This window comes from Ornithorhynchus anatinus, chromosome X1 (assembly GCF_004115215.2).
Source record: "Ornithorhynchus anatinus isolate Pmale09 chromosome X1, mOrnAna1.pri.v4, whole genome shotgun sequence".
Taxonomy (NCBI): domain Eukaryota; kingdom Metazoa; phylum Chordata; class Mammalia; order Monotremata; family Ornithorhynchidae; genus Ornithorhynchus; species Ornithorhynchus anatinus.
The window spans coordinates 40,356,670-40,369,301 of NC_041749.1; the positions used below are offsets into that span (position 1 = coordinate 40,356,670).

Sequence of the window (12,632 nt, forward strand, 5' to 3'; positions counted from 1 at the left end):
TATTTTTCAGTTAAAGCACGCACATGTCGAGAATGGACTTTTTACTGTCATGTGTTAAGTTGCTTGAGTTTCCAACTTGTGATCCTTCTGTCATAGCATTGTGTGAGTGGATCCAAAGAGACAGCCAGTAACCAGCTCCAGTGTTTACACCCTAACACTTGACAGCCAAGCCCTTGATGGCCTAGTTAGGGGATCACCGCCCCCCGACCCTATCCCCGCCCCCCACCTCCGACCCGAGTCAGCCCCAGAGAAAGTGGACAGCCCTTATTCTCTATGCAGAGACTCAAAACCCCATGTTGGGAATCGTAGCACTGACGAGGTTTATTTTTTTTCAGAACCAGTGGGTGGTCTTCCATTTATAGTGTGACCATCAATTGATTGAGCAGTTATGGGTCCGATTTTAAAGAAGCCTCGTGAGTCCGGCTCCATTGGGTTTAATTGTTCAGCGTCAAGATGGCTACTTACCAGATGCACTAGCAGATACACGGAGTGAAATTCCTTTTAATTCTTCTAACCCCCAGATTAATTCCAGTAATGAGAAGCTTAAAAGGGACTTCTAAATTTTCATCTTGGCGCAAATAAAGTCGAATAACACCCCCTCCTATTATTTTTATAAATAACAATCTTCCCCTGTTTTAAAAACTAAGTTTCTCTAAAAACGTTCCATGTATGTATAACCTATCGCTCCATATCTACACCTGCGCAGAGAGAGATAGGTAATAAACTACCTGTTATGACAGAGATTTTCATGTCTTTACTATTACGATTGTAACATAAAATAGGATCACCTTTTGGAAAATTTTTAATTCTTGCTCTCTAAATGAACCATAGAGGTGAAGTCATTCTATTTGTCAACCTACTGTTTTGTGATGTGTTATTTGGGAAATGAATCGACCCTCCCTTTTAAAAGCTGATCCGGTTGCAATAACAAAGCCATCTACAAATGCATAATGAAGAATGATAGCTGTTAGAAGATTACAGTGGTCGTTTTCCCCCTGAAGCCATAATTTTGTCCCCCTAATTGAGTTTGGAATAATTTATGAAGATACCTGTTTGTTTAAAAAAAAAAAAACCCAAAAAACCACATACAACAACCCCCAAAATAACTTTCTGAGAATAGCCATTAGTTTCCAACCTTTCCCTTTGAGGGGGAGAACGGGACCATCATGGAAGGAGAGGAATCTGCCTCGTCCTCCCCAGTATGTCTCCAGCTGCCATACGATGTTTCAGATGCTATGTCAAGCTCCATGGACCTTTAGCTAGAAAGGAAACTAAACCCATTCCTACTTTGGTGCCTGTAGAATAAGAAGAATGAATTTTTCAGGTGTTTTCTGCCAACTAAGGGCCATCGGACAGTTCATTGATATCATCTGAAACAAAAACCTCTTAACCAGATCTGATGATTATGCTTTCCCCAGTTTCCCGTGGATCTGGTTTTATGATTTTACTAAGAAGCTAGCGGAGACGACCTCTCCCCGGCTCAGTTCAGAAGTGGCGTTTGTCTGGGGTTAACTGGAGAGCCTTCAGCTTTCACTCCAGGACCCACCATCTTTGCTGAACGCTCAGGTTGAACCGTCTCCTGAGGGAGACATCTGCGGTTTATAGGAATCACTCAAAAATAGAGGTTGCGATGTTTCTCAACACTTCTGAGGACCCCGAGGAAAACAAAATAAAACACTCTTTTGGTACATACATGTAAGACAGCTGTGCGTGGGGGGTGGGGGGTCTTGATGTCTTTAAGCTAGTATGTATTCCAATGTATTCAAGAGTTTGCTGAGATCTGTTAACTCTAAATCAGTGCCACTCTAAGCTAAATGTATTGTAAAGAAAAGCCAAACCAAGTTGTTAAGCAGGCTTCTATGCTATATACGTCAGGCTATCGTGTGTGTCGGGCCAATATGTTATTGTAGAAAAGCTGTTTGAATAGTACGGCATGTAGTTCCTCACAGGATGGAAATCCTGCATGGTGATTGGCTGAAAAGACTAATGACGAGTCAGTCGATATTGTTTGTCCTCAGAGGTGGACAATATTGAAGTCTGGAATGACGTGAACGAATTGGATTGTTATGTAAACGACAGCAGCCCCATTGGCTGCCCACGAGTGCACGCGTTCCAGATGTTTCTGATGAAGATACTCCAACCATATGTAACAAAATTCCAGTTGACGTTCCATTCAGGGGACCACCGAGGTCACCTCACGCTCCATACTGACCCTTTCCGTGATGTGGTTGGTACACGTGACTGCTCATTCTCACCTAGTGAATGTCTGCTCCTCTCTGTGTAGCATTTTGCTTCAGCATATTTGTGTTTGGGGCTTCTTCCGTCGTCGTTTTCCATTTTTGACTGAGACCAAATTAACTTTGGTGGTGCGTAAGGTAAACTCAAAAACTTACCTTCTATTTAACAAGCTTCCAACGTGACGTGTCACTAACCTGAAACCAAGCTGAAGACTTATCTCTCCCTATAGATTAAGAAAGGAAGTGTCTCCAACTTGATCATTCCCCCCCAACCCCTTTGTACAGCCACATCTGTACATGGTTGGCATTTCTAGTAACTATCATTTGATACGTTAAGCTTCACTACCATATTTTTCACTAAGAGCATTTGTTACGTGTAAACTCCATTGACTGGATGCCTCATTTTGTAGACTCTGGGTACGTGCATGCATGCTGTGTGTATGTGCGTGCACGTGTGTGTGTGTTTTTGTGTGTGTGTGTGTGGTGTGTGCATGTGCATGCATACGAGAGCCAAGTGTCAGAGTCTGCAGTTAAAAATAGGAATAATTTGACATAAGGGACTGTGACTTGCTGATTTGTAAGGTTAAGATACTTCTTCTCCCAATCCGCTTCATTCCGTCACACCGTTTTTGTTGCTTTCCCATTCACTTTGTACTCATTTCTTATTAAATTTCACATTTATTTTGAGTTTCGTGTTTGGTTTGGGTTTTTTTTTTGTTTCATTTTGTTTCTGGCAATAACTGCTCCAGCCTGCATTGTGTTTATTTTCATGTTGGAAAATCCGAGTGTGAGCTGAACTAGAAACCTCCCTGTCTTCTGTCTTCACTTAGCTCCCCAAAATGCCGGTTAGGGATATTGCCCCTCCCTTACACTCAGTTACTCATTCGCTCTATGGACATGACCTTCTCCTCGGGTAGTAGAGGGAGGAACTGGGAATGAACTTGGATAACCAATACCTACAGAAGCTGCTCATGTGTTTTTAGGAAGGATAAGTACTTCTCCTGCCTCTTTCCTCCTGCAAACATTCCAGGTCATGATTGTCAATGCCCACTTCCCAACTCCAACTGGCTTGCTAACTCAATCAATCAATGGTATTTATTATTAATAATGATAATAACAGTTTTGATATTTGTTAAGCTCTTACTGTGTTCCAGGCACTGTACTAAGCACTGGGATGGCTACAAGCAAATGGGGTTAGACACAGTCCCTGTCCCACGAAGGGCTCACAGTCTCAATCCCCATTTTACAGATGAGGTAATTGAAGTGACTTGCCCAGGGTCACACAAAAGACACTTGGTGGATCGGGGATTAGAACCCTCTGACTCCCAGGCCCATGCTCTAGCCACTGTGCCCTGCTGCTTCTCATTGAGTGCTTTCTCTGGACAGAGTTATGTATAAAGCACTTGGGGAGAGTACAATACAACAGCGTAGGTAGACTCATTACAGCAAGCATCCGTGATGGGTCAATATGATGGCCTGTTAGGTGGTAGTCGGGCAAGACAAAAGTCACCTTAATCCCCTCCAGAAGGTGAGTCTAGTTGGGGTCTGTTTAGGAGTTGGACAAGGGGAGGGATTTTTGATCTACAGTTCTCCTCAGAGGAGGGGTTGTTCAAGACCCGATTTGTCGGGAAGCCAGACAGAGGATTGATATTGCCCTCTTAATGGGTTTAGAAGAAGTGGCGTGGAACTTTGGGGAACGGAGTTCAGGAGAGAGGAGGAAGTTCCAATTGTATTCTGGATTTTAGGGGGAGGGGGAGAGAAGGGGTGCTTCCAGATAACTGCAGCTTGTGACGCTCAGTGAACAAACCTGAGAACGACATTCCACTGCTCAGGTATGGAGCGGCAGTCTGGGAATGGCGAACAGGCCCGTGGCCACAGTGCTGTGGACACTGGGCCCAAGGAGGTTCAAGGCCGGGGCAGGGGGGGCTTTAATTATAGGGGAACCCTCGCAAACAAATCAGAGGCTGCGGTGGAGTGTTGCCCGTGCCTCTCTGGAGGGATGTTTGTGTCAATGGAGCTCACCGTCTGAGCATGAGTTTGTCCAGCAAGCCCTCACCCCCACCACTCCATAGAAGGTAAACCAGGCCCTTATGTTCCCTTTTCACTCACAGTATTGAGGTATTTGGTTCTCTTGGGTGGCTGCGCCTGGAATCAGAACAACATGTTAATTAGAAGGCCGATTAAGGGCAACACATCTCAAGTGGCTGAAAGAAGCAGCTGCTCTCACCTCACTCTGGCGATGTGTCACCCTGAAGAGATAAAGTCATTTTTCAGAGCCTAGCACCCTGAGGTGGGCTTGGAAATGGAGTGAGGGATGGACGTGATTGGACTTCACAGCCAGGAAATGACTAAAGGTCAGAAAAGTCTAAAGATGAGGACTGAATGGGGTGGGGTGGGGTCTGTCTTTCCTGGGAGGGAAGGCCCCACACCCAGTGCTATAAATAATAATTATGGTATTAAGCACTTACTAAATGCCAAACACTGTTCTAAGAGCTGGGGTAGATACGAGGCAATCAGGTTGGACACAGTCCCTGTCCCAAATGGGGCTCACAGTCTTAATCCCCATTTTACAGATGAGGGAAGTGAGGCATAGAGAAGTTAAGTGACTTGCCCGAGGTCACACAGTGGACAAGTGGCAGAGTCGGGATTAGAACCCATGTCCTCTGACTCCCAAGCCCATGCTCTTGCCACTGGGCCATGCTGCTTCTCAGTGCTGTTACCGTACACACCAGGACCAGGAGCTGGAGAGAGGGGGTAAAAAGAAAGAGCTGGAAGTCACATTGGAGAGAACTTATTTGCTGCATACACTGGCATGAGTGCTGGGTTTTGACTTGTTAATGAGAAGTTAACAGAGCAGCTGGATTAGAGATTTTGGCAGCGGTCACTTGGTAGGCTTTCAGAGCACAAGCCTTCTTTGTTCAGTTCAGTCCCCGATCCTGTGGCAGGCTCACTTCCCACCACCGCTCCCAACCCCCATGAAAGGGGCAGCGAGGTGGTCTGGCAATCCCTGGGTTGGCAGATGCCAGTTACACCTGTGACCCAGCCTGGGAGCTAGAAGAGGGAATGCAAGTTACCAAGGCCCGCAGCAGACAGCTGGTGTTTCGGTTTCTCTTGGGGGGCAGGGAATGTGCTGTTTCGTACGACTCTGCGGTTTCATACTCTCCTAAGCGCTCAGTGCAGTGCTCTGCACACAGTAAGCACCCAATAAATACCAAGGGTTGATTATATCTACTTCAGCGCTTGGTACATTGGAAGTGCTTTACAATTCCTGTTATCAGCGATTCAGGTGAGCTGGTTGAGTGAAGACACTGCTACCAACTCTTCTGCACCGTACTCTTCCGGGCGCTTAGTACAGTGCTCTGCACACAGTAAGCGCTCAAACACCAGTGACTGATCGATTCCATTTCGCAGCCTGCCTCGGCAGGAGGGGAAAAGCAAAAGCGGATCCAGGGGCCTTATGCTTCTGGAAGGAAGTTAGTAAAAGCACGAGATTTTCCCCAAGACCCCACCAAGGAGAGGGTTAAGCCCCCCGCTCCCGTCCACCCGGAGGAGAGGGTTAAGCGGCAGCTGCTTTTGTTTGTCGGCACCCTTGTAAGCCTGCCTAGAATCACTGGCAAGGAGGCAAGACAGGCTGACAAAGGAATGATTCATTAGGAGACTGAAAAGGGGAATATTAAATCGGAGCCTGTCAAGGCTCAGCTGCCACTCAACTGCATCACCAGAGAGAGGATCTCAGTTCTCACCCGGCATAGAAAGGGTTGGGAGGAATTCGGTTCCATGGGACCACACAGGGCAGAGGCGTGATAAACACACCGAACCCACGACTGCATTCTGTTCGGGACATCTGGTTTATTGCCCCTCCCAGCCCCACGCACCTGGATTTCTCTGCCCTTCGAAATGTGGAAACATCAATTGATGGTTCCTCCAGGATAACTTTTTTTTATGGTATTTGTTAAGTGCTTACTACATCCTTATTACTAAGCACTGGGGTAGGAGCAGCATGGCCTAGTGGAAAAAGTATGGACCTGGGAGTCAGACGACCTGGGTTCTGATCCCAGCTCTGCCATTTGCTTGCTGTGTAACCTTAGGCAAGCCACTTGACTTCTCTGTGCCTCAGTTCTCCTGCTCTCCCTTACTTAGACTAGGAACCTCCTGTGGGAAAGGAACTGTGTCCAACCTAATTCACTTGTAACCGCCCTAGTGCTTAGAACAGTTTTTGAAACACAGTAAGCACTTAATACCATAAAAAAAAGCTAATCAGGTTGGACCCAGTCCGTATCCTATGTGGAGCCTACAGTTTTCAACCCTATTTTAATAATAATAATTATGGCAATTGTTAAGCGCTTAATATGTGCCAGGCACTGTACTAAGCACTGGGGTGGAAACGAGCAGATCAGGTTGGACACTGTCCCTGTCCCACGCGGAGCTCACAGTCTCAATCTCCATTTTACAGATGAGATAACTGAGGCCCAGTGAAGTGATTTGCCCAAGGCCACGCGGCAGACAAGTGGCAGAACCGGGATTAGAACCCATTTCCTCCTACTCCCAGGCCCATGCTCTTTCCAGTGGGCCACACTGCTTCTCCTCTCCTCACCAGTTTCAGTCAGTAGTATTTATTGAGCATTTTGTTTGCAGAGCACTGTAGTAAGCACTTCGGAGAGTATAATATAACTGAGTTGGTAGACATATTCCCTGCCCACAAGGAGTTTACAGTCTAGAGGCCATTCTTTATGTATCTCTATGAGGGTTCTAGATAGTTTTGGGATAGAAACCTTCCAACAAAGCAAAATTCTACCTTCCCCTCTGCTCTTACTGGAAACACACACACACACACACACACACACACACATAAAGCAGTCAAATACTACTGATTGAGAGACAGCACACACACACACACACAACAGCTCAGCTTACCCACACAGAGCTGGCTTGCCTGTGCCTGTGCCACAGAGGTCATCAGTGGTATTTCCTGAGCATTTTCTGTACGCAGAGCACCGTACTAAGCACTTGGGAGAATACAACAGAGTTGGTAGACACCTTCCCTGCCCACAGTGAGCTCACAGTCTTAAGGGATGCCCTGAAGCTGTTGGAAAGGAGGCAATTGTTACCTGGTGGAGATCCAGCAATAATAATAATAATGATGGTACTTAAGCACTTACTACATGCCAAGCACTGTTCTAAGCGCTGGGGTAGAAACTTAATAAGGTTGGATGAAGTCCCCGGTCCACATGGGGCTCACGCTCTTAATCCCCATTTTATAGATGAGGTCACTGAGGCCCAGAGAATTTAAGTGACTTGCCCAAGGTCACACAGCAGACACGTGGCCAAGCCGGGGTTAGAACACGGGTCCTTCTGACTCCCAGGCCTGGAGGGGACTTGCCCAGAAAAGGCAGTGCTACTGATCCAAGTGGGAGTTCTTATTGTAAGAGGTGAATCCAGTTTAGAAGGGCTCTCTAGCATATTTCGAGGCTGTGTTCTTGGGGCCTTTCCTCTCCGCCTCAACACACACACGCACACACCCCTGGCTCAAGAGAGCTAATAATAATAATACTTGTGCCATGCACTGTTCTAAGCAGTGGCATAGATACAAATTCATCAGGTTGGATACAGTCCCTGTCCTACATGGGGCTCTGAATCCCCACTCTACAGATGAGGTAACTAAGGCCCAGAGAAGTTTTGCAATTTGCCCAGGGTAATACAGCAGACAAGTGATAGAAGCAGTATTAGAACCCAGGTTCTTCTGACTCCCAGGGCCGTGGTCTATCCACTAAGCCATGTTGCTTCTCAAAAACCTGGGCACCACCTTATTTTGCTGTTGGGTGGAATAGTAGTTTGTGGGGAAGCAGAGGATAGACCCCCTTCGTGGCAAAGTAATGAGAAGCAGGGTGGCCTAGCGGAAAGAGCACAGGCTTGGCAGTCAGAGGACCTGGGTTCTCATCCCATATCTGCCAATTGCTTGCTTGGTGACTTTGGGTAATCAGTTCACTTCTCTGTGCCTCGGTTTCCTCTACTGTAAAATGGGGATTAAATCCTCCTCCCTCCTGCTTAGACTGTGAGCTCTCCCATGCAGGACAGGGACTGTATCTAACCTGATTGACTTGTACCTTATCCAGTACTTAAAACAGTTTGACACGTAGTAAGCACCATGAAAAAAAAGGACTGTGTCCAACCTAATTAACTTACCCAAGTGCTTAGTACAGTATTTGGTGCATAATTGCGGTATTTTAAGGGCTTACTATATGCCAGGCACTGTATTACGCACTGGGAAACATATGATATAATTGGTTTGGACCTCAGGCCCTAACCCACATGGGACTCACGGTCTTAATCCCCATTTTACAGATGAGGAAACTGAGGCACAGATAAGATAAGTGACTTGACCAAGGTCACACAACAGATGAGTGGCAGAGATGGCATTAGAACCCAGGTCCTTCAGACTCCCAGGCCCGTGCTGTTTCCACTAGGCCACACTGCTCTCTTAAGCAATACCATAAAAAAGGAATTACGTCCAACCTAAGTAACTTGCATCTACCCCAGCACTTAGAACAGTGTTCGACACATACTAAGTGCTTAACAGATACCATAAAAAAAATGCCTATTGGAAGCTGCAGGCTGACATCGTACGATAGCTAACATTTACTTGGAGCTGCAGTCAGAGTAGGAGGTTAACTGTGGGTCCAGGCTTTCCCCAGCTAGCCCGAAGGCAGGCTCAGAATGCTTGGTACAGGGCTCAGCCCCAAGTAAGTGCTCAGTAAATACCACCGATTGACTCCAGTGACATGGGAACCACGAGCAAGACAAATCAATGGTATTTATTGAACGCTGACTACCTGTACTAAGCTGTTGGAAGAGTACAATACGACAGAGTTAACAGACACGTTCTCCGCCCAAAATGAGCTGACGGGTTCGGAGCATCCGTCCCTTTATGGAACGAAAGCTACGGAAACGAGATCAGCTCTTTGGAAAAAGGAGACCGTGAAATTCACAGTGTTTTTAGGGCTGGCAACGTCCTTTGGTCTTGCCTCGGAGCAGCAAAGCACCTTCGTTCTGCTACGGGAAATGTAATAGATAGCGATCCAAGGCCCTGGCTCAGCAGTCGGCCGGCAATTTTGGGATGGTGCAGACTTTCTGGTCCGAGTCAGGCACCTGTCTGCCTTCCCTCTCCGGGCTGCCCCTCCAGCAAGCAGCTCAGGTTGGGGCTGGGTAGGGGGGAAAGGGGAGAGGAGGAGGGGGTGGCTTATCCTGGCAATGAAAGCATGGCAGCCGCCACTGGCTCCAGTCCGTTCACCGCCTTCCGCTCCGCTTTCACTTCCCAGGGTGACTAAAGGGCCACCCTCTAGAGAAGCCATTTGGGCTCCCTGAAGGCAGCGGTGCTTTTGCCAGCATGTTCGTGCCAGGCTGGGCCATCTGCAGTTCCCATGGAGGGAGCGGGTTGGAAAAAAAAAGAAAATCCATTGCTCTTTGCACATCTGAATATGCTTCACTCATCTCCCCCTTAAATAGCCCTTTTATAGCTCTGGGCTCTATCTCCCAAGTGTCCTTTAAGAATGTCAATTAGGCTGAATAAACAATCGCTCATTAGTAGCAAAACAGCGCCACAGAAAAAGAGGTTATTTTTTAAATGGCTTTGCGGGATATAATAATAATGATGACGGTACTTGTTAAGTGCTTACTATGTGCCAAGCACTGTTCTAGGTGCTGGGGTAGAAAAAAGTTGATTAGGTTGGATGCAGTCCCTCTTCCACATGGGGCTCACGCTCCTAATCCCCATTTTATAGGTGAGGTCACTGAGGCCCAGAGAATTTAAGTGACTTGCCCAAGATCACACAGCAGACATGTGGCCGAGCCGGGATTAAAACGCGGGTCCTTCTGACTCCCAGGCTTAGAGGGGACTTGCCCCGAAAAGGCAGTGCTACTAATCCAAGTGGGAGTTCTTATGGCACATTGTAAGAGATGAATCCAGTTTAGAAGGGCTCTGTAGCATATTTTGAGGCTGTGTTCTTGGGGCCTTTTCTCTCCGCCTCAACACACACACACACACACACACACACACACACACACACACACACACACCCCCACACCCCCCCCCCCGGCTCAAGAGTGCTAAGAGACTTGGTCATCTCCCAGACGAGGGTAATGATGTCCCGGTGTCCGGCGTTTCACGAAACGCATTGCATTTAGAGTTTCCAGCAACGCAATAGATCGAGCCCGTTTGACCCTGAGTGTTCACCTAATTCTGTTGCCCAAGGTTGGATCTAAGCCCGCTCCTCAGCAGGGATCCCTAGAGCAGAGCGAGGCTGAGAGCAGGGCACTAAGTTGAGGCGCTCGCTACCGCAGAGGGATGGGCGAGTGGGGCCTTTGGCACGTCCCTGGGAGAGGTAGCCCCGACTGAAGGTAAGAGGGAATCCAGGTGGCGGTTCCTAACCTCTAACTCTGCGCCGGTGCTGTGCTTCAATTCCTCACGTAACTGCTATCATTAACCGTCACCTAGCTGGGCCCCGTTCTCTCCGGGGGGGCCCGTAAGGACGGACAGGGGGAGCCGCGTTCGCCGTTCTCGTCTGTCTGACCGCCGGTCACCCCCGGCCAGCCCTCCTCGCTATAGAGGTGTCTGAATCCGTCGAAGAACTCGTCGGTCTCCATGGCACCCAGAGCTCTGGCCGCCGAGGGGTAGGACTCCGGCTGGCGTTTGAAGACCCTCAGAGGGGCGGGGGGTGGGTTGGGCCTGGCCGGATGGGGCGGGGGCAACGACGGCCTCTGATGGCTGCGGACGGCTCTCTGAGCGGGACTGAAGATGTAGACCGCGTTAGACGGCTGGACGCTTTTCAGTTCGTGGTCCACGAACTCTTTGCAATGGATGAACTGGGCGCTGTCCACCTGTAATTGCAAAGAGAGCCGACGGTGAGGAAAGCCTTCTGGCTGTGCCGCTCATTGCGGGGGGCAGGGGGTGGGGGCTTGGCCCAACCCGTGGGCCCCCTACTATGGGAAATCCCACCCCACTTTCAGGCTGCCTTTCCCGCACATCCATTTCGGATCGATTAATCTGCCATTTTCATCATCGGCTGCTGCAAAAAGAGATTGTTCGGTACTTGGTACAGGTTGAGCACTTACTATGTGCCAAGCACTGTTCTACGTGCTGGGGTAGGTTGACACAGTCCCTGTCCCACAAGGGGCTCACATTCTTATCCCCATTTACAGATGAGGTAACCAAGACCCGGAGAAACCAAGTGACTTGCCCAAGATCACACAGCAGATATAATAATAATAATAATTATGGTATTTGTTAAGCGCTTACTATGTGCCAGGCACTGTACTAAGTGCTGGGGTGGATAATACAAGGAAATCAGGTTGGACACCATCCCCATCCCGCTTGGGGCTCACGGTCTTAATCCCTGTTTTACAGATGAAGTAACTGAGGCACAGAGAAGTGAAGTGACTTGCTCAAGACCATACAGCAGACAAGTGGCAGAGCTGGGATTAGAACTCATGACCTTCTGACATTCAGGCCCATGCTCTAACCACTATGCCATGCTGCTTCCCACATGGTGGATCCGGGATTAGAACCAGGTCATCTGACTCCCAGGCCCGCGCTCTAGCCACTAAGCCACCCTGCTTCTCAACCTGATCATCAACCTGCCATTTTAACCCATCAGTCCTGGTGAAAAGGAACTCTGGGAGCCCCCTTCTTTATCCTTGGTGACGTGTCCGCCCCAAACGGAAAGTGGGGAGGCCACGGGTCTGGGAGATTTTTCGGACACCTCACCAAGTCAGACCGAGCTGATGCTGCCTCCTAAATTTAGGGGATGACCCTTCTTGGCACTCAATCCCCCACCCTCAAGGGGAGGGGGTTACCCAGCTTTCAGGGTTAAATTCATACGTTCCGGCCCCCCGCTTATCCAATCCATCCCAGGGGTGTCTCACCCTAAGCCAGTCTTGGCCTAATTTTAGTACTCCCCCTCCTTCCTGGGAGGATCAGTTTGTGAACCAAGATGTTGGGGAAGATATATTTCCCATCCTGGCAGTGACCAGGGAGAAGACTTGTCCCCACGGAGACTCCCTCTTCCCCAAAAAACCTTTTTAAGGACCCATCCAGTCTAAAAATACTGTGGTATTTGTTCAGCACTGCTACGTGCCAAGCATCATACTGAACACTGGGGTGGATACAAGATAATCAGGTTGAGCCAAATCCCTATCTCTCCTGGGGCTTGCGATCTAAGGGGATGGGAGAATAAGCACTGAATCCCCATTTTATAGATACGGAAACTGAAGCCCAGAGAAATGCCCAAGGTCACACAGTGGGCAAGTGGCAGAGCCAGGATCAGAACCCAGCTCCTCCAACTCCCAGCCCCGCGCTCTTTTCACTAGGCCACGCTGCTTCTCCTCAGAGTCATTCCTGGT

The 12,632-nt window shown here is 48.5% G+C and overlaps 1 protein-coding gene across 7 annotated transcripts in view; it reads left to right on the top strand.

The window, feature by feature from the left end:
• The window catches only part of SEPTIN8 (septin 8), an 89,022-nt gene that overhangs the window by 74,853 nt on the left and 1,537 nt on the right, over positions 1-12,632 (top strand). For 2 of the 7 annotated variants that reach the window (XM_007670285.4, XM_016227992.3), the window contains exon 10: positions 336-2,924. The exons of 4 other annotated variants lie outside the window; for them this stretch is intronic. In XM_007670285.4, coding sequence (XP_007668475.1) covers positions 336-378 — 43 coding nt within the window. In that variant the 3' untranslated portion in view covers positions 379-2,924. Of the gene's footprint in view, positions 1-10; positions 2,925-12,632 lie in introns of those variants that run through there. One more of the 7 variants, XM_007670288.3, reaches the window with a different exon arrangement.